The sequence below is a fragment of the Oncorhynchus tshawytscha genome, linkage group LG26 (assembly GCF_018296145.1).
Source record: "Oncorhynchus tshawytscha isolate Ot180627B linkage group LG26, Otsh_v2.0, whole genome shotgun sequence".
Lineage (NCBI taxonomy): Eukaryota > Metazoa > Chordata > Actinopteri > Salmoniformes > Salmonidae > Oncorhynchus > Oncorhynchus tshawytscha.
The window spans coordinates 43,385,821-43,408,467 of record NC_056454.1 but is presented as its reverse complement, the minus strand read 5'-3'; the positions used below and the strand labels follow the sequence as shown (position 1 = coordinate 43,408,467).

Sequence of the window (22,647 nt, the reverse complement as noted above, 5' to 3'; positions counted from 1 at the left end):
AGTCTGCAACACCACTAAACAAGTGGCACCACCAAGCAAGCGGCACCTTGAAGACCAAGGAGCTCTCCAAACAGGTCAGGGACAAAGTTTTGGAGAAGTACAGATCAGGGTTGGGTTATAAAAAAATATCAGAAACTTTGAACATCCCATGGAGCACCATTATTAAAAAATGGAAAGAATATGGCACCACCACAAACCTGCCAAGAGAGGGCCACCCACCAAAACTCACAGACCAGGCAAGGAGGACATTAATCAGAGAGGCAACAAAGAGACCAAAGATAACCCTGAAGGACCTGCAAAGCTCCACAGCGGAGATTGGAGTATCTGTCCATACGGTAATTTCAAGCCGTACACGCCACAGAGCTGGGCTTTACGGAAGAGTGACCAGAAAAAAAGCCATTGCTTAAAGGAAAAAATAAGCAAACATGTTTGGTGTTCGACAACAGGCATGTGGGAGACTCCCCAAACATATGGAAGAAGGTACTCTGGTCAGATGAGACGAAAATTGAGCTTTTTGGCCATCAAGGAAAACGCTATGTCTGGCGCAAACCCAACACCTCTCATCACCCTGAAAACACCATCCACCCAGTGAAGCATGGTGGTGGCAGCATCATGCTTTGGGAACGTTAGATGTGCCAAGCTTATAGAGACCTACCCCAATAGACTTGCAGCTGTAATTGCTGCAAAAGGTGGCTCTACAAAGTATTGATTTTGGGGTGGTGAATAGTTATACATGCTCAAGTTTTTTTTGTCTTATATGTTTTCTGTTGCACAATAAATAAATAAAAATTGCATCTTCAAAGTGGTAGGCATGTTGTGTAAATCAAATGATACAAACCCCTTAAAAATATATATATTTTAATTCCAGGTTGTAAGGCAACAAAATAGGAAAAATGCCAGGGGGGTGAATACTTTCGCAAGCCACTATATCTCTTGCTCTCTCCCTCTCTCCCTTTCTACATCGCTCTATCTCTCGCTCTCCATCTCCCTCTCTCTCTCTCTCTTTCCATCTATGTGTCTCACTCTCTCTATCGCTCTCTCCAGCTCTCTCTTCCTTTTTTCAACTCTCTCTCCTGCTTTTTGTTCCTGATGTTTTTTCTCCTCATTCTCCAGGATTGCCTCATCCTCCTGTCTTTCTGATTGCAGCGAGTCCAATTGGAGCATGGGGGCTCCCCTCTCATTCTCTCTGTGATCAAAGGGCCGTGGTGCTCACTGCTCCAGGATGCTAGTCTCTCTGCCAAGCCACATTGTGTGTCTTTAAAACAGGGAAATGAAAGGACAGATCGCATAGCTTTACATCCAGGCATCACAGAGAATGTATCAAATTGGCTTTCTGAATGTTTTGGAGTTCAAAGGAGTAAGCCAAGTGTGGGAGGTTATAAAAAGTGCACACACATTGCTAATGGATGTTAAGTAAACTCACATGCACATGGGGAGGGCATGAGGTCACTGGGCCATCAAAGGACAGTAGGTCAATGAGTTATAAGCAGCGATTTGGGGACTGCTCAGCTCAGCTCAACGCACGTTATCCTGTTGAGGTGATAAGCTGAAAGCAGTGGGAATCCCCTTTGGACACGATATGTCCCTGCACATTTGGATGAATCCCTATGAAGGTTTGTAGAACGCTTACGTTCACGAGCCCCAGCACACTTCGTGGGGAGTAGCTAGCCAATGGGATGAGCCGTGTGCTGTCGAGTCACTGATAAAGCCATCCATTCCCCTTTTGACACTGCTTGTTGCCATGGTTGTTTGTGCCCTGTAGGGGAGAGAGTAGAACATGTCATGGAGAATACTAGGGCTTGGCTTTGCCAAAATGACACAAATATCATTATTTTGAGGAGACGAGGGAGGAAGCAGCGCTGGAGAGAAGAGATGCTTTAAATCCATGCTAGTGTGAACATGTGGAAAATGTTGTTGTCCTTCTGTTATTGGGGTGTGACTGTTTTTCACTGAATAATAATATGCTATAAAAAACACCTGCTTTTGTCACGATTCCCAAGCACCACAAAAAACTTTGCTATAGCTCCCAAGCTTTCACGCATCTCCTCTCTTCCCTCTGTGAGCTCTTCTCATGTCTCTGTGTAAGAGATGTGCTCTCTGCCTCCTTGCCTATAAGTGAGATTAAAGAGATGGCATATTTATGCAGGTGCTGTTCCCCTGCTTTGTCTGACGAGCTAACACACAGGGGTGACATCAAGCGCAAACACTCTCTATTTCTGACCTACATTTCATTTCAGAAAATAACACATGGATCCTGGATCGTTAGTGTGTGTGTGTGTGTGTGTGTGTGTGTGTGTGTGTGTGTGTGTGTGTGTGTGTGGAGAGTGAGAGGAAAGAGGTGAGGCAAGTAAAATGACTACATACATACAGTACATACATAAAGTATAATCTTGTGAACTGGGGATGTGTATGAGCTTTATTGTTGGGAAATGCTCCAAGAAGAAGTTTCATGTCAGGCTTTATTGCTCTGAAAACATCCTTCTTCCCTAACGTTTCCCCTTCAGACCAAGCTCTGGTCCAACCATGGCAGACGTGGTCTCCGGCTGACCTCGACTGAAGTCACAAACTTGATGTGTCTCTGTTGTGTGTGTCACTCATAATCTCTTAATCGGGCTCCCTTCTGTTGTTCTAAGTTGTGGGAATTCTCCATTGGAATGAAATGGGTGCAGTCTCAGGACAAAGTTGACCAAAGAAAAGGCATGCCCCTCTTACAGAATGTGATTTACTAAAATCATGTTCGCATTAACATACTCTAGGTCTGAAACGTTACTGTTGTTTGGCCGATGGTAGCTGTTGCAGTCGCAGGTTTCTATTCTATTTCTCTTAGACAGGTTGGTGTACTCACACACTGATATGTTAGTGAAGGACAATGATACTAATGTACTTGAAAACTGCTAACGTGATGCTTGTGCAAAGTGCACGGAGGGTTCCAGACCTTCCAGATTCCCAAATAGCGAGAGGAAGTCTAGCCTAGCCCTGCTGCAAATGACTTACAACTTGGCCCCACTTTACCTTGCAGTTCTCAGGAAGAAGTTTTAAAGAGGAAGTTTAAGAGTCTGATTAAACTCTGAGATCTGCTTTGGGTTTGGGTGGTGGGCAGTCTGTGTGTGTAGCTAACCAGCGTGTACAATGGCATCTTGAAGTTACCCCCGCCCCAGCAGGGTGGATTATAATTGGCATTGCCTGCTGTTTCTGACGGCCCAGCTACCATTTACGGTTCAAGGCATCATTAGCTGGCTGGGTCTGACAGAAGAGGAGTGAGTCTATGGAGACACTTGTTTTCATCACACACAAAAAACCCAAGTTGAATAAATCAAAAAAAAGGTCTATACTTTTAGACATATTGGTCTTAAACTGCTACCATTGATGTTTTATTAGGTTTGGAAAGCTTGAAAGTAGAAAACATTGTAAACAAAAACAAGCCTGGAGGATCTTGGCATAAGGATATAGGGCTATACAGAATCTGCCATCATTATGCAAGTCCAGGAATCATGTCTTTCATATAGTGGTTTTATGGTCTCCCTTAATAAAAAAACAGAACATTTCATCTGTTTATCTGAATGTTCAATCTACAAATAAATTCCCCTAAGGACTATCAACATATTATCTGGGTTTTGATCTAAGCGTTGTCGAGGCCAAGGTCACAACACCAACTCTCCCAAATGAGAACATTTTTCAAATTACCTAGAGATGACATTTTCAGATAGCCCCACTAAACATGCTACTCCTCTGTCCTCACATGACAGAGTACGAAGGGTACAGCCACCAATGACTACTAGACATTTAAGTGCCTAACAAAACACCTTAAGGCAGCTAGGAGCCTAGTTCAGGAGAGTTTCTGTTGACCTCTGTTTGTTGATCAGTGTGTGACACACAGTCGTTTCTCTTAGATGACGTTTTGTCCTCCACTGTTGGTTCATGTAAATGCTGTTCCCTCCCAAAGAGCTTTAAATGTTGTCAAATTGACTTTCATCACAGATAGGCTACAACAGAGAATAAGGAATTATAATACTAGAATGGACATGATTTTAATTTTCTTACACAGATAGGCCCTGCAGGTATCGCTGCAGAATGCTGTGGTAGTTATGCTGGTTAAGTGTGTCTTGAATTCTAAATACATATATATAAATATATATATATGTTTTATATCCTTTATTTAACTAGGCAACTCAGTTAATACACTGGGACAATTGTGCGCCGCCCATGGGACTCCCAATCACGGCCAGTTGTGATACAGCCTGAAATCAAACCAGGGTCTGTAGTGACACCTCTAGCGTTGAGATGCAGTGCATTAGACTGCTGTGCCACTCAGGAGCCCATTGATGGTGTCACCAGCAAAGCACCCCCACATAATCACACCACCTCCTCCATGCTTCACGGTGGGAACCACATATGCAGAGATCATCCGTTCGTTCACCTACTCTGTTTCTCAAAAAGACATGGAGATTGGAAGCAAAAATCTCAAAATTGGACTCATCAGACCAAAGGCCCTATTTCCACCAGTCTAATGTCAATTGCTGGTGTTTCTAGGCCCATACAAGTATCTTCTTATTGGTGTCCTTTAGTAGTTATTTCTTTGCTGCACTTGGAACATGAAGGCCTGATTTACTCACTCTCCTCTGAAGAGCTGATGTTGAGGTGCGTCTGTTACTTGAACTCTATGAAGCATTTATTTGGGCTGCAATTACTGAGGCTGGTAACTCTAATGAACTTATCCTCTGCAGCAGAGGTAACTCGGGCTCTTCCTTTCCTGTGGCGGTCCTCATGAGAGACAGTTTCATCATAGCGCTTGATGGATTGACTGACCTTCATGTCTTAAAGTAATGATGGACTGTCGTTTCTCTTTGCTTATATGAGCTGTTCTTGCCATAATATGGACTTGGTATTTAACAAATAGGGCTATCTTCTGTATACCACCCCTACCTTGTCACAACACAACTGATTGTCTCAAACGCATTAAGAAGGAAAGAAATTCCACTATTTAACTATTAACAAGACACACCTGATAATTGACATGCATTCCAGGGGATGACCTCGTGAAGCTGGTTGAGAGAATGCCAAGAGTGTGCAAAGCTGTCATCAAGGAAAAGGATGGCAACTTTGAAAAATCTCAAAACTCAAATATATTTTGATTTCTTTAACACTTTTTTGGTTACTACATGATTCTATGTGTTATTTCATAGTTTTGATGTCTTCACTATTGTTCTACAATATAGAAATTAGTCAAAATAAAATAAAACCCTTGAATGAGTAGGTGGGTTCAAACTTTCACTGGTACTGTATATATGGGAGTACCAGTACCAGATAATTGTGCAGGGGTAGGAGATAATTGAGGGCTGTTCTTATGGACGAAGCATATACCACAAACCCCGAGGTGCCTTATTGCTATTATAAACTGGTTACCAATGTAATTAGAGCATTAAAAATAAATGTTTTGTCATATCCATATATCATGGTATACGGGCTGATATACCACAGCTTTCAGCCTATCAGCATTAAGAGCTCAAACTGCCAAGTTTATATATGAACATAAAGGCAGGGTTATGCTCTGTTTGCGTGTCTCTGTTTGCGTGTCTCTGTTTGTGTGTCTGCATCCACAGGAAGTTTAGTTTAGTACTTCTGTACTTCTCACTGGCTGACCAAAATTATAATCCTTTTCCCTCCTCTGGCTTTGAACTCCTCTGGACGAGGTGATTAGTTTTCGTTCCACTTCCCTTACCCCTCTCTTCCCGTCCAGGGCCTGTGACTCAGAGGAGAGGAGGGGAGGGAGACTCTGCTGTTTTGGGGGGAGGGTTTAGGACAGGGCAGAAGTCATCAAACAAATGGAGAGCTGATAATGTTGGTTCCTCTGGAAAACATTACCTTTCCAGAATTAACCATGGAGAAGCTTTCAGGTGACATGGTCCAGAGCTAACAGGCTGTTTAGGGGGACAAAGGCCACTTGACCAAATATTAAAAGGCTTCAGAAGTGCATTGACACAGGAAAAAACACCAATTTAATTTACACTGAGTGTACAAAACATTATGAACACCTGCTCTTTCTATGACATAGACTGACTAGGTGAAAACTATGATCCTTATTTATGTCACTTGTTAAAACCACTTCAAATCAGTGTAGATGAAAGGGAGGAGACAGGTTAAAGAAAGATTTTTAATCCTTGATACAAAGTAAACATGTAACATGTATGTGTGCCATTCAGAGTGTGAACACATCCCTATGGTGAAGCATGGTGGTGACAGCATCATGCTGTGGGCCAACACAAAATATTTAAGTGCTTTTGAACAGGGTGCCAGGCGCACCGGTTTGTGTCAAGAACTGCAACGGTGCTGGGTTTTTCACACTCAACAGTTTCCCGTGTGTATCAAGAATGGTCCACCACCCAAAGGACATCCAGCCAACTTGACATAACTGTGGGAAGTGTTGGAGTCAACATGGGCCAGCATCCCCGTGGAACACTTTCAACGTCTTGTGGAGCCCATGCAGAGATAGATTGAGGCTGTGCTGAGGGCAAAAGAGTATAGTAAATCATTGGAAACATATTTTCATCAAAGTACATAGTGTTAGTTGTTAGCTAGGGGGGGTTCAGTGTTCTTAGTAGTGAAACAAATCAAGCAAACCCAATAACTGCAGACGTTACGCTTGCGTCGAATCTTTGATTTAGGAGGACAAAGCTAGGAAGGGCCGTCCCAACCCTGAGTGATGTCAGGTGTGATCTGAGGCAGAGGTGATAGGATTTGTGTCCGTCCCTAGGAGAGTCCCTGGACATGAATAAACCATAGTGATCCTCAGCCGAGCTGTTACAGAGGGTAAACCTACTCCCATTGGTCCTCGCTCTGCTCCTCAAATCCCTGCCCTGCCCTATATGAATAAGAAGTTATGTCAGTTTTTGTAGTTGGTACTGTACTGTAAGACCGAGGTGGTGAGGAGGTTGGGCTCGTAGGTACGTGATAATGGCTAACTTACTATCTACATTTTCTGTTGAAATGATCAAGGGGTAGTGTAGGTTCCATGGTAATGAACCATCCACATCAATCACATCAGATGTCAGTCAGTCCAACTGCTTCATAATAATGGAAACAGCGTCGTTTCTTCTTCTGATAAATCAGGGCATTCAAATTGTAGTAACATTTACATAATAGTTTACTTTTGCAGTCATTTGTCTTCTTCTGGTTTAATTACAATACACAGAAACACTTGCTATGTTACTAGTCCTACACTGATAATGATAAACCAAAGGTATTTTATGGCCTGCACTGTATCGATGATGTGATCTATTGTCTGACCGTTTTCTAAAGCAACCAAATAAACATTATATTTGTTGTTGCTAGTGGAGTAAACATTTTGAAATAGGCTCTAACTTGCGGGTAGGCCAAACTGTAGGCTGAACTATGCCAACAGTAAAACGCATAACTATCCAGCATGTTAAGTCACTCCATATTGTGGAAACATTACAGTATCTGCTGAATCATACTACGATCCAAATATGTTCCTACTGTTTGATCTGGGACATGCAATTACTTTTTTGTTGGAGAGTGGAGATTGCAAATGTCATGATAAAAATGATATGGTGGCAATCATTTCCACTCTGCCTCACTGACATTCCCTTACATCCCATCTCTGTAAGCCAGCATCTATAGGCCTTCTGACCAATTTGTATTTGCATTAACAACCATGGTCATATACAGAGAGAAAGACAACTTCTTCAATCTCCACTGCCTCAAATGGCAATGTTATGCCCTAGCTCTTGTTAGATATACTGTAGGCCAAATTGTAACTTGTGGGTAGGCCAAACTGTAACTTGCGGGTTGGCCAAACTGTAACTTGCGGGTAGGCCAAACTGTAACTTGTGGGTAGGCCAAACTGTAACTTGTGGGTAGGCCAAACTGTAACTTGCGGGTAGGCCAAACTGTAACTTGCGGGTAGGCAAAACTGTAACTTGTGGGTAGGCAAAACTGTAACTTGCGGGGAAGGCCAAACACTAACTTGTGGGTAGGCCAAACTGTAACTTGCGGGTAGGCAAAACTGTAACTTGCGGGTAGGCCAAACACTAACTTGTGGGTAGGCCAAACTGTAACTTGCGGGTAGGCAAAATTGTAACTTGTGGGTAGGCAAAACTCTAACTTGCGGGGAAGGCCAAACACTAACTTGTGGGTAGGCCAAACTGTAACTTGCGGGTAGGCAAAACTGTAACTTGCGGGTAGGCCAAACTTTACCTTGCGGGTAGGCCAAACTGTAACTTGCAGGTAGGCCAAACTGTAACTTGTGGGTAGGCCAAACTATAACTTGCGGCTAGGCCAAACTGTAACTTGCGGGTAGGCCAAATTGTAACTTGTGGGTAGGCCAAACTGTAACTTGCGGGTAGGCCAAACTGTAACTTGCGGGTAGGCCAAACTGTAACTTGCGGGTAGGCCAAACTGTAACTTGTGGGTAGGCCAAACTGTAACTTGCGGGTAGACCAAACTCTAACTTGCGAGTAGGCCAAACTCTAACTTGCCGGTAGGCCAAACTGTAACTTGCGGGTAGGCCAAACTCTAACTTGCCGGTAGGCCAAACTCTAACTTGCGGGTAGGCCAAACTGTAACTTGCAGGTAGGCCAAACTCTATCTTGCGGGTAGGCCAAACTCTAACTTGCGGGTAGGCCAAACTCTAACTTGCGGGTAGGCCAAACTGTAACTTGTGCGTAGGCCAAACTGTAACTTGCGGGTAGGCCAAACTGTAACTTGCGGGTTGGCCAAACTGTAACTTGCGGGTAGGCCAAATTGTAACTTGCGGGTAGGCCAAACTCTAACTTGCGGGTAGGCCAAACTCTAACTTGCGGGTAGGCCAAACTATAACTTGTGGGTAGGCCAAATTGTAACTTGTGGGTAGGCCAAACTGTACCTTGCGGGTTGGCCAAACTGTAACTTGCGGGTAGGCCAAACTCTAACTTGCGGGTAGGCAAAACTGTAACTTGTGGGTAGGCCAAACTGTAACTTGCGGGTAGGCCAAACTGTAACTTGTGGGTAGGCCAAATTGTAACTTGTGGGTAGGCCAAACTGTAACTTGCGGGTTGGCCAAACTGTAACTTGCGGGTAGGCCAAACTCTAACTTGCGGGTAGGACAAACTGTAACTTGCGGATAGGCCAAACTCTAACTTGCGGGTAGGCCAAACTCTAACTTGCGGGTAGGCCAAACTCTAACTTGCGGGTAGGCCAAACTGTAACTTGCAGGCAGGCCAAACTGTAACTTGTGCGTAGGCCAAACTGTAAGTTGCGGGTTAGAGATAAAAGTTTGACAGTGGGAGAGGAGTCAGAATGACATACTCTACTGGGGAATGTGTCGGCTAATAGAGGGCCTGACGCTGTGGTGACTGATAAAGACTAGTAGTGCTGTGTTGTGTTACAACCAATCAGGAGGAAGACTAAGGCACAGAGCTCTATGAAACACATGTTGCTGTTGACATACATGGCTCCTCACTATCTCTTAACTGACACCTTCCCTGTTGGTGTTATGATTTCACTCAGCGCAAATACACTCCAACTACCAATCTACCCACAGATTCAGTCAGGTTACAGTCATGAGCTTCACTGGTGATTTATTTTTTTCACACACCATTTAGGGAAATCTGATAAATATGAAAGTTTAAATCAGACTTAAAACACTGCTTCTAACTCTGTTACTCTGCACTGATGGTGATGGCTGTTTGATGTTGTGTATGGTCTGCCCTATCCCCAGCAGTTGTTGACAGCTTGTCCTGCAGAGCTTGTTGCTACTTGTTAGTCACCCTTTGACCTCCTTTATGGAGTTTGCTCTTTACTGTTCACCTGAATACCGCCAATAGCAGGTGATTATGACACACCACATCTTCATAACCTAAAGACAATCGAGCAAAGCTTACTACCTCTGCAGTGTCAGAAACAGTATTACATGAAACAAAACTCCTCATATTTACTGCGAGGCTGTCGCTCGTCTCCTCCCTGTTGTGAGTTGAGGAGTATGTCTCCTGTGTGTTCTGTGTGTTCTGTCCATTAAACAGAGCTGGAGGTGGAAGAGCTTCCAATTACAGCAGCCAGCAGGACTCACACAGCCCACAACCATCACTGGAATGTGAACAGGCAGCTCCAGACATGTTGGGTTAAACACAGCCTGCCAAGCTAGGGGGAGGTGGTGGAGGTGTTGGGAGGATGTGTGTGTGAGTGTGTGTGTGTGTGTGTATGTGTGTGTCTACGTGTATGTGTGTGTCTACGTGTGTGTGTGTCTACGTGTGTGTGTGTCTACGTGTGTGTGTGTGTGTGTGTGTGTGTGTGTGTGTGTGTGTGTGTGTCTACGTGTGTGTGTGTGTGTCTACGTGTGTGTGTGTCTACGTGTGTGTGTGTGTGTGTGTGTACGTATGTGTGTGTGTGTGTGTGTATGTACGTATGTGTGTGTGTGTGTGTGTGTGTCTACGTACGTGTGTGTGTACGTATGTGTGTGTGTCTACGTGTGTGTGTGTGTGTGTGTGTGTGTGTGTGTGTGTGTGTGTGTGTGTGTGTGTGTGTGTGTGTGTGTGTGTGTGTGTGTGTGTGTGTGTGTGTGTGTATGTGTGTGTCCACGTGTACGTATGTGTGTGTGTGTGTCTACGTGTGTGTGTGTGTCTACGTGTGTGTGTGTCTACGTGTGTATGTGTGTGTGTGTGTGTGTGTGTGTGTGTGTGTGTGTCTACATGTTTGTGTGTCTACGTCAGAAATGACAAAATACTCTACGAATTAACCCATAATGGTAAGGTGTTTGTTTTGACGTGGAATTCGGTGGAACATCTTTCAGGTTGTCTATCCAGTTTGTCTTCAAAAAGAAGACTAACACCTTAACAATGATTCTCATTTTTCCATGACATAGGTAGTAGTGGTGTGTGGGTGAAATCACTGGGGGAAGCCAGAAAAAATGTCATATTACAACCAATGTGTTCTGATAATTGTGTTGTTTCCTCTACAAACTGTCTTCCCTTGACACTTTTCTTTGGTGTGCCAGGACCAATCACAGTTGAGCTCACTCAGTTTAGCTCAATGCTGATTGGCTAATATTTGATACTTTTTTTTATCAAGGGAGCCCAAATGCTCGCTGGCTTCCCTTGAATTCAATGCTATGGGCAGCAACATTCTCTTTTTGACCAGACAGCATCAGATAGATGGCCTACAGAGAGACAGAGGGCCGCTGTTTTGCTCGCTTGGATGCTTTCTCCTGTGAGATACATTTAGCCTGTGGCAAATTGAAAGAAAATTATGAAACACAGAGATGAAAGATACATTATTTTATGTATTTAAAAATATATATCTAATAATAAATGGGAAGCCTGGGTTCCCTTGGCATCCAGGACGCCACTGGACATAAGACATAGGACATAGGACATAGGCTGCTCTTCAGTTATCAGCAGACAGGAAAATGTACGTCAAGGTCCAAAGCAGCCATTTTCCACTCAATAGCAAATACTTTCTGGGTAACAAATAAATACCCTACTGTGATTGTTTTCAATTACAATGGTCAAGAATAAACAACAAAAAATGCTTCTTAGCAAAGATCAATTTCTCAAGCAAGAATTCTGCTAGTTCTGTTTTGGGTGTGAGGAGGGGAAAACTGAAAACTAGCAGGACAAAACTCCATCCCACCAATAAAGGCTGACATTTCAGGTGGTCTTTACAAACTGCACTTACATTAAAAGGGCATTATCATAATTTTCTCAATTTCACAGTAACAGAGATTTGTTTAGTCACACTGCCACCCTCTGGTCATCACTGTACTTGCAGTCTTCATGTTGAAGATGTACACTAAAACATCAGTCTAATCTAAAATCAAACAATCCCTTTTTACACTCTGTCATATCTTAAATACTACAACACAGCAACTGTAGCATTATGTATGTTAGTGAAGGATTGATTCTAGGCTGGAAATGTGTTTGTTTATTGCCATAAGTGAAAATGTTTGAGCAAATTCTGTAGATGCTAATGGCTCTATATGTGGTCAGTAGTTGGACTGCAGCTTGAGATAAATCACTATTCTCTTACTAACATTTACACATCCAGTCATATTCTTTAAAACAAATAAAATAAAATGAAGGGATGAAAAAATGTAAGCATTACATTTTTTTTTTAAGTTGCTGAAATTACTAATCAACTGCAGGAAATCTAATGGAGTTGACCATCTATTGGTTTACTTTGCATCACTCTTTCTCAGTACCAAGAGGGTTTCACCTGAGCTCATACAGCTGCTGCCCAAGCCTGGCTAGCCTGTCACGGTACTCCAGCCTATGATATTTGCTCTCTGGCACCCCTCTGAAGCCAAACAGCACGCCCCACCAGGCAGCAGCGATCGCGGACGTGGAGTCGCTGTTCCCACCGTGGAAGAAGCCGTGATTGGCCAAGTCCACCCAGGAGTCGCCTGCCTGTAGGAGGGCGTCGTAAGCTATCATGGGAACATTGTGCCCACTGGCACCACATACCCCCTTGAAGCTAACCTCCCTGTAGAAACACTACCTGTCCTTCACTCTGTCGCGCTCTGGGAACTGGGGTTTGCTCTTCCCATTCTGTATGCCTCTCTTTTCCAAATAGGCTCTCCACTGAGTCCCAAAGTAGTCCCTGGTAGTTAGAAAATGTTGTGTAAACAAACGGGACAATCTCATGGGAATATGTCACATTAGGCCTGTGGGGTGGTGGTGGGTCAGACGCCCACTCTCCACACTGACTGCTGTCAGCCTGTGCTCCTACTCAAGTGCAGGCCAATACACATGGCCCTCACGGCTGCACCACACCCTCCACCCTTCCTGCAGAAGGAATCTTTTAATGTCCCTCTCAGTTCTCCATATGCGCCTGGCAACGCTGTCAATACAGAGGAGAGAGAGGGAGTATAATTCTTGCATTGGAGGGAGATCAACATGTTTGTTTAAGTGTGCCTTGCCCCAGCGTGCAGAAGCATTGACACTCCTTTGGGTGTCCTGTTTACATTGTGACAACAAGACATGACACACAACAGTAAAAACACAGTGCATTTATGACTCTCTACAGTGCCTTTGGAAGGTAATCAGACCCTTGACTTGTTTTCACATTTTATTAGGTCACAGCCTTCTCCTAAAATTGATTCAATTGTTTTTTTCCCCCTTATCAATCTACATAAAATACCCCATAATGACAAAGCAAAAAGATTGTTCAACATTTTAGCAAATATGTTAAAAATAAAAAACAGAAATATCACATTTACATAAGTATTCAGACCCTTTACTCAGTACTTTGTTGAAGCACCTTTGGCAGCGATTACAGCCGTGAGTCTTCTTGGGTATCAAGCTTGGCACACCTGTATTTGGGGAGTTTCTCTAATCCTTCTCTGCACATCCTCTCAAGCTCTGTCAAGTTGGATGCGGAGCATTGCTGCACAGCTATTTTCAGGTCTCTCCAGAGATGTTCGATCAGGTTTAAGTCCGGACTCTGGCTGGGCCACTCAAGGATATTCAGAGACTGGTCCTGAAGCCACTCCTCCGTTGTCTTGGCTGTGTGCTTAGTTTCATTGTCCTGTTGGAAGGTGAACCTTCACCCCAGTCTGAGGTCCTGAGTGCTCTGGAGCAGGTTTTCATCAAGGATTTCTCTGTACTTTGCTCCGTTCATCTTTGCCTCGTTCCTGACTAGTCTCCCAGTCCCTGCTGCTGAAAAACATCCCCACAGCATGATGCTTCCACCACCATTCTTCACCGTAGGGATGGTGCCAGGTTTCCTCCAGACGTTACACTTGGCATTTAGGCCAAAGAGTTCTTGGTTTTATCAGACCAGATAATCTTGTTTCTTATGGTCTGGGAGTCTTTTGGAAAAAATCCAAGTGGCCTGTCATGTGCCTTTTATTGAGGAGTGGCTTCCATCTGGCCACTCTTCCATAAAGGCCTGATTGGTAGAGTGCTGCAGAGATGGTGTCAGTCTGGAAGTTTCTCCCATCTCCACAGAGGAACTCCAGAGCTCTGTCAGAGTGAACATCGGGTTCTTGGTCACCTCCCTGACCAAGGCCCTTCTCCACCAATTGCTCAGTTTGGCTGGGCAGCCAGCTCTAGGGAGAGTCTTGGTGGTTCCAAACTTCTTCCATTTAAGAATGATGGAGGCCACTGTGTTCTTGGGGACCTTAAATGCTGCGCACATTTTTTGGTACCCTTCCCCAGATCTGTGCCTCGACACAATCCTTGTGACAATTCCTTCGACCTCATGGCTTGGTCTTTGCTCTGACATGCACTGTCAACTGTGTGACCTTATATAGACAGGTGTGTGCCTTTCCAAATCATATCCAATCAATTGAATTTACCACAGGTGGACTCCAATCAAGTTAAAGAAACATCTCAAGGATGATCAATGGAAACAGGATGCACCTGACCTCAACCTCGTGTCTCATTGCAAAGGGTCTGAATACTTATATAAATAGGTTATTTCTGTTTTTCAAAAAAATCTGTTTTTGCTTTGTCTTTATTGGGTATTGTGTTTAGATTGCTGAGGATTTATATTGATTTAATCAATTTTAGAAAAAGGCTGTAACGTAACAAAATGTGGAAAAATTCAAGGGGTTGGAATATTTTCTGAATGAACTGAACCTGCTGCTCTTCCATCCATGTCTTCCATGTTTACAATTTACTTCTCCACTCGATACAGCACAGGGAAGAATGCCCTCTCCCCCTCCACCACCTTGACCAGGACTTCAGCTGTAGTCAAGTGCATGACAGTGTCATCACTTATCGGGAACTCTTTGGCATTCAGCTTCTCTAGACTTCCTATCTTCTGCACTTCCTCACGGATGAGCGCTCCATCATTCTCAAATGTCTCCTGCTCCACTCAGCACCTCTGTTCCAGGGGAACCTCCTCTGAAATGTTGAGATCTGGTTGGAATGACAGTTGTAGTGGTGCTGGTGGTATTTAAATACTTCTGTTAAAGATTGCATTAGATCATTGACTAATTGAATGTTGCTTTGGATGGAGAAAAAAAATGCATATACATTTAAAACAAAGAAAAAACTTCACAATATCTTTTAGGCTGTTAAGATGAGATAAGGATACACTGTCCCATATGTGAGTCACTGAACCATTCATGGTCAATGCAGGGAGGCACAACGTTACAGGATGTTAAGGTATGATTGTCTTGTGTAGAATTGCAGAACACACAATACAAGTGGAGCTCGTGCTGTCAATGGCTCCCTTGGACTGTTGGTGGATCTCAGAGACTTATGTAGGTGGAGCGTTTGTTCCCTTCATGTGATTCTATACCTTAGATTTTGCCTTCTCAGTCTCCACCGTTTCTCAGCTCCATACAAGGCAACAAGGCTTTCACATGAGTTATGACAAACACTTCCTGGATTGAAGGCCAATGGGATTGCGATTCTGAAATTGCAATTGCCCCATCTGCTGGAGGTAAATGGGAAATTCATTGCTCTTTGACGATTGTACACTTTACTCACGGTCTATTCCCCATTCTATATGCCATATAAAACCTTTACAGGTTGTTGTGCTAACACTGAACCAAGGATGGTACCCATGAACACCACAGTTTGAATTTTCAGTAAAATAGCTCGTTTTTGTTCATTAAAAAAGTCTCTCAGGGGTGAATCACCCAGACCACAAGAAAACCCTAATGATGTCATTTCCTGATTCAACCAATTTCATCAACAAACAATTGTTTTGGGGCCCAGTAACTCTTTTGATAATGTTACCAAGTTATTTTACGTCTTTTGGGAAAAATTGTGATGTAAAGTATAAACCATTCATATTGTGTATGGAAGAATGCCGCTCCCTTGCGAAAACAATCTGTAAAAGATCACTGGAACACAATAGGAATTTAAATTAAGACAACATTAACTGTAGTGAAACTCACACATGTACCATTATCTTTCAAATTGCACTTTTGGCAAGGGATATGTTTTGGAACAAGCTGTTACTAAAAACATGCTGAAAAACCTACTCGTACACCAACACTCTGATCTACCTTGTTCTCAGATTGTGAGATGGACAGATCTCACATCTACACCTGTTATCAATGTCTATTCAGTTCTGAAAGTGAAGTTTCAGTCAGACTAATTCTGTGCAAGTGACATCTTTCAGGAAGTGGGGACCCGGGCCTGCGACACGTAACACACGTTCACATCAACTGTGGAGCAGTAGTGAAAGACATGGTGGTTTGACTACACCATGTGATGAAACCTACTTCCTCTAAATGTAAAACTTGCACTCTTTCTCTCTCATCTCTTTTCTTTTTGTGATCTGAGGCTGATTGATTTGATAGAAAGATGGCGGGGACGAGGTAAGAAAGACAGAATTGTAGTGTGTGGATGGAGTGGTTTTGAAAAATGAAGGATGCTGTCATTTTTGTTGAATCATTCTTAAAAGTTTTGGGAGTTTTAGTGGCGGGGGTCATTGGTGATTTATAGAGATGTAACGCCTAGGCAATGGCATCAGGTGCCTGGGCCCTTACTTACTACATGCAGTTAGTCGGTGGAAAGTTGTTGATACGTGTGTTATTCTTGAGTATTATAGTCCTGAATTGTTATAACATAGTGGATGGTGTTCTACATGCAGTTAAAACAGGATAGAAGTAGAATTGGTGGTTCAAAATGTTTGAATTTCACCAAAATGTTAATTTTTTTGTCTCTTTTTATTCTTTTCTTTTCTGAAGTTTAGGATTTTTCTAACTTGTTAAACTCACAATCTACAAATCTGTGATATCAACACAACTGCATCCACTATACTGACTTTCAATTGACATTTCCGCACTGTACGTCTTTACAACATAAGCCTCATAACAATATCACAATTTGTATAACCATGGTCATGTTTACACAATTGTTTGTGTTGTAATCAACGATGCAGAGAGATGTTAGGGTCTATGCAAACCATCAGTATACACAGCTGTTGACGTCTTAATCTGTTCACTTATTTTGGGTGTGGAGGTTGAGATTTGCTTCCTGTTGTGAGACACTTTGTGCAACGTCTCAAAAAAACGCACATTAGGTTAAAACCCAACACTGAACTACTATGTGACCTTGCTGAATGAGCCTTGGTACTTAGATCGAATTCTACTTTTTTCAGTGGGTAGATTGTTTATTATTAGGAAGAATCCCAAACTTGAGCAGACGATGAGACAACCACTACGGAAAGAAAGGCTAAAGTCTTCAAGCTTAGAATACACTTTTCGCCGTGTCTGCCCTTAAATGTTCCTAAAAACAGCGCTTTAACAGCCTTCTGTAAAGCATTTTACATCCATTGATTCATTAGACATCGTATCAATTGGATAATACTTATTTTTGAACAATATTTTTATCTGAACATCCCATTTGTGTTTCTTCTCCTTTTGACCAGAATCACCAATCTTCAGAGCACAGGGAATCAGCCAACTCTGATTCTTCCCCACCAGGTGACCGGAGCGGCACCAGGTACGGTCCAGATGCGTATCAAGACCTCTCAGATCAGCGGGGATCGCCTGAGTCAAACCAAGTCCATGGTCCTGCAGGACCCTGACTTGCCTCCCAGACCTGTAAGTATAGGACATGTGCACAAAGAGATGCATACACACAAATACAAACACACATATACACACACACATATATACACACACACACACACACACACACACACACACACACACACACTATACACACACACGCATATACACTCACACTGACACACACACACACACTGACACACACACACACACACACACACACACACACACACTGCTCTGCTCTCGTATTATACAATGTTAAAGCAGATTTGAATCTGTTTATTGAATGTTGTTTGTCATTTGGTGAACTGTGTTTACATAAATTCCAGTAATTATGATTATAGCATTTATAAACCGTTGTATCACATTAGGTGATTATCATTTGCCTAATTGCGCTGATCTCTGTTTGACTGAGCACTTCCCTGTGGGAAAATCAGGGTAAAGATAAAACAGATGATGCATTTACAAAATGAGCAATCTGATGCAGCATATTTGGAATAATGTAGCTACCATGTTGACAATGAACTGGACATACCCCCAACCATTTCATCTTTCTCGTAAGTGGCTACGTGGTCAGTTGACACCTCCATTTAGCATAGTGGTTCACGACCGTATCATAGTGGTTCACGACCGTATCATAGTGGTTCACGACCGTATCATAGTGGTTCACGACCGTATCATAGTGGTTCACGACCATATCATAGTGGTTCACGACCGTATCATAGTGGTCCACGACCGTATCACAGTGGTCCACGACCGTATCATAGTGGTTCACGACCGTATCATAGTGGTTCATGACCGTATCATAGTGGTTCATGACCGTATCATAGTGGTTCATGACCGTATCATACTGGTTCACGACCGTATCATAGTGGTTCATGACCGTATCACAGTGGTTCATGACTGTATCATAATGGTTCATGACCGTATCACAGTGGTTCACGACCATATCATAGTGGTCCATGACTGTATCATAGTGGTTCACGACCGTATCATAGTGGTCCACGACCGTATCATAGTGGTTCATTACCGTAACACAGTGGTTCATGACTGTATCACAGTGGTTCATGACCGTATCACAGTGGTTCACGACCATATCATAGTGGTCCACGACCGTATCGTAGTGGTCCACGACCGTATCATAGTCGTTCATGACCGTATCATAGTGGTTCACGACCGTATCATAGTGGTCCACGACCGTATCATAGTGGTTCATGACCATATCATAGTGGTTCATGACCGTATCATAGTGGTTCACGACCGTATCATAGTGGTTCATGACCATATCATGGTGGTCCACGACCGTATCACAGTGGTTCACGACCGTATCATACTGGTTCACGACCGTATCATAGTGGTCCACGACCGTATTATAGTGGTTCATGACCATATCATACTGGTTCACGACCGTATCATAGTGGTTCACGACCGTATCATAGTGGTTCATGACCATATCATAGTGGTCCACAACCGTATTATAGTGGTCCACGACCGTATTATAGTGGTTCATGACCATATCATGGTGGTTCACGACCGTATCATAGTGGTCCACGACCGTATTATAGTGGTCCACGACCGTATTATAGTGGTTCATGACCATATCATAGTGGTTCACGACCGTATCATAGTGGTCCACGACCGTATCATACTGGTTCACGACCATATCATACTGGTTCACGACCGTATCATAGTCGTTCATGACCGTATCACAGTGGTTCACGACCATATCATAGTGGTCCACGACCGTATCGTAGTGGTCCACGACCGTATCATAGTGGTTCACGACCGTATCATAGTGGTTCACGACCGTATCATAGTGGTTCACGACCGTATCATAGTGGTCCACGACCGTATTATAGTGGTTCATGACCATATCATAGTGGTTCATGACCATATCATAGTGGTCCACGATCGTATCATAGTGGTTCACGACCGTATCATAGTGGTTCACGACCATATCATAGTGGTTCACGACCGTATCATAGTGGTCCACAGTGGTTCATAGTGGTCCACCGTATCATAGTGGTTCACGACCGTATCATAGTGGTTCAAGACCGTATCATAGTGGTTCACGACCGTATCATAGTGGTCCACGACCGTATTATAGTGGTCCACGACCGTATTATAGTGGTTCATGACCATATCATAGTGGTTCACGACCGTATCATAGTGGTCCACGACCGTATCATACTGGTTCACGACCGTATCATAGTGGTTCATTACCGTAACACAGTGGTTCATGACTGTATCACAGTGGTTCATGACCGTATCATAGTGGTTCACGACCGTATCATAGTGGTCATATCATAGTGGTCCACGACCGTATCATAGTCGTTCATGACCGTATCACAGTGGTTCACGACCATATCATAGTGGTCCACGACCGTATCATAGTGGTCCACGACCGTGTCGTTCATGACCATATCATACTGGTTCACGACCGTATCATAGTGGTTCATGACCATATCATAGTGGTCCACGACCATATCATAGTGGTTCACGACCGTATCATAGTGGTCCACGACCGTATCATAGTGGTTCACGACCGTATCATAGTGGTTCATGACTGTATCATAGTGGTTCATGACCATATCATAGTGGTCCACGACCGTATCATAGTGGTTCATGACCATATCATGCAATACAGTGCCTTGCGAAAGTATTCGGCCCCCTTGAACTTTGCGACCTTTTGCCACATTTCAGGCTTCAAACATAAAGATATAAAACTGTATTTTTTTGTGAAGAATCAACATCAAGTGGGACACAATCATGAAGTGGAACGACATTTATTGGATATTTCAAACTTTCTTAACAAATCAAAATCTGAAAAATTGGGTGTGCAAAATTATTCATCCCCTTTACTTTCAGTGCAGAAAACACTCTCCAGAAGTTCAGTGAGGATCTCTGAATGATCCAATGTTGACCTAAATGACTAATGATGATAAATACAATCCACCTGTGTGTAATCAAGTCTCCGTATAAATGCACCTGCACTGTGATAGACTCAGAGGTCCGTTAAAAGCGCAGAGAGCATCATGAAGAACAAGGAACACACCAGGCAGGTCCGAGATACTGTTGTGAAGAATTTTAAAGCCGGATTTGGATACAAAAAGATTTCCCAAGCTTTAAACATACCAAGGAGCACTGTGCAAGCGATAATATTGAAATGGAAGGAGTATCAGACCACTGCAAATCTACCAAGACCTGGCCATCCCTCTAAACTTTCAGCTCATACAAGGAGAAGACTGATCAGAGATGCAGCCAAGAGGCCCATGATCACTCTGGATGAACTGCAGAGATCTACAGCTGAGGTGGGAGACTCTGTCCATAGGACAACAATCAGTCGTATATTGCACAAATCTGGCCTTCATGGAAGAGTGGCAAGAAGAAAGCCATTTCTTAAAGATATCCATAAAAAGTGTTGTTTAAAGTTTGCCACAAGCCACCTGGGAGACGCACCAAACATGTGGAAGAAGGTGCTCTGGTCAGATGAAACCAAAATTGAACTTTTTGGCAACAATGCAAAACGTTATGTTTGGCGTAAAAGCAACACAGCTCATCACCCTGAACACACCATCCCCACTGTCAAACATGGTGGTGGCAGCATCATGGTTTGGGCCTGCTTTTCTTCAGCAGGGACAGGGAAGATGGTTAAAATTGATGGGAAGATGGATGGAGCCAAATACAGGACCATTCTGGAAGAAAACCTGATGGAGTCTTCAAAAGACCTGAGACTGGGATGGAGATTTGTCTTCCAACAAGACAATGATCCAAAACATAAAGCAAAATCTACAATGGAATGGTTAAAAAATAAACATATCCAGGTGTTAGAATGGCCAAGTCAAAGTCCAGACCTGAATCCAATCGAGAATCTGTGGAAAGAACTGAAAACTGCTGTTCACAAATGCTCTCCATCCAACCTCACTGAGCTCGAGCTGTTTTGCAAGGAGGAATGGGAAAAAAATTCAGTCTCTCGATGTGCAAAACTGATAGAGACATACCCCAAGCGACTTACAGCTGTAATCGCAGCAAAAGGTGGCGCTACAAAGTATTAACGTAAGGGGGCTGAATAATTTTTCACGCCCAATTTTTCACTTTTTGATTTGTTAAAAAAGTTTGTTGTTGATTCTTCACAAAAAAATACAGTTTCATATCTTTATGTTTGAAGCCTGAAATGTGGCAAAAGGTCGCAAAGTTCAAGGGGGCCACATACTTTCGCAAGGCACTGTAAATCTGTCTATGTATTGGCTGGAGTAATACAGCAGCACATGTACTTTAAAACAAGCCATAGTAACCTTCAGTCTGTCTCAGTATCTAACATGTATTACAAACCTTCATAGAGTTTATTAATAATTGACAGCAACCTGAATTACTCTGATGATCACAGCCGTGAGGCCACGTCTTCATGGTTTGTTGTGTTGCTTGTTTGCTAATTATGCAGAAGATACTTGTTTGGGAGACGCCTCATACTGCAATAACACAGTTTGTCCAGAGGGCAGAGTAGAGGTACAAAGGCTACTGGAGCTAATGAACCAGATCTTATGGACTACAAACATATTCACTAACATCTCCCAACAAACATAGCTGCAAACACAGAACGTTACAGCGTTGCCCTTACGTTACATCAGTGTTCTAGTGTTCTAGTGTAGAATGTTGTTGTGATTACAGCTGTCCTAGTTTTCATTACATTCATTACACAGAGAATCACATGTAGCAAACATAAAAATGAACATTGTTTGTTACTGTCATGTATTAGTGTGTGTTTCTAGAGAGCAGGGTAATTGTTTCTTGACCTCCTCCAATGTATTACCATACGTGTTAAACCCTAGCTGGACCATATCCTGCTCTACCCTCCTACACTGTGATGAAAGAGAGATTACGAACTGGGTGGTTCCAGCCCTGAATGATAATTGGCTGACAGGTATATCAGACCGTATACCACGGGAATGACAAAACTTATTTTTACTGCTCTAATTACATTGGTAACCGGTTTATAATAGCAACAAGGCACCTCGGGGATTTGTCGAATATGGCCTATATACCACAGCTAAGAGCTGTATCCAGGCACTCTGTGTTGCGTTGTGCTTAAGAACAGCCATGGTATATTGGCCATATGCCACACCCCCTCAGGCCTTATTGCTTAAATATAACAACCCAAAATAGCTGGACCCTGTTGTAGTGAA

The 22,647-nt window shown here is 43.1% G+C and overlaps 1 protein-coding gene and 1 pseudogene across 4 annotated transcripts in view; one reads left to right on the top strand and one right to left on the bottom strand.

Annotated features, from left to right (window-relative positions):
* Positions 1 to 12,200: 12,200 nt before the first annotated feature.
* On the bottom strand, positions 12,201 to 12,886 carry LOC112224878 (annotated as a pseudogene).
* Positions 12,887 to 16,124: 3,238 nt separating this feature from the next.
* Positions 16,125 to 22,647, top strand: part of LOC112225647 (rho GTPase-activating protein 15) — a 69,622-nt gene continuing 63,099 nt past the window's right edge. For 3 of the 4 annotated variants that reach the window (XM_024389771.2, XM_024389770.2, XM_042306675.1), the window contains exons 1-2: positions 16,125 to 16,267; positions 17,323 to 17,497. In XM_024389771.2, the coding sequence (XP_024245539.1) occupies positions 16,254 to 16,267; positions 17,323 to 17,497 (189 nt within the window). In that variant the 5' untranslated portion in view covers positions 16,125 to 16,253. Of the gene's footprint in view, positions 16,268 to 16,998; positions 17,024 to 17,322; positions 17,498 to 22,647 lie in introns of those variants that run through there. The other variant, XM_024389772.1, reaches the window with a different exon arrangement.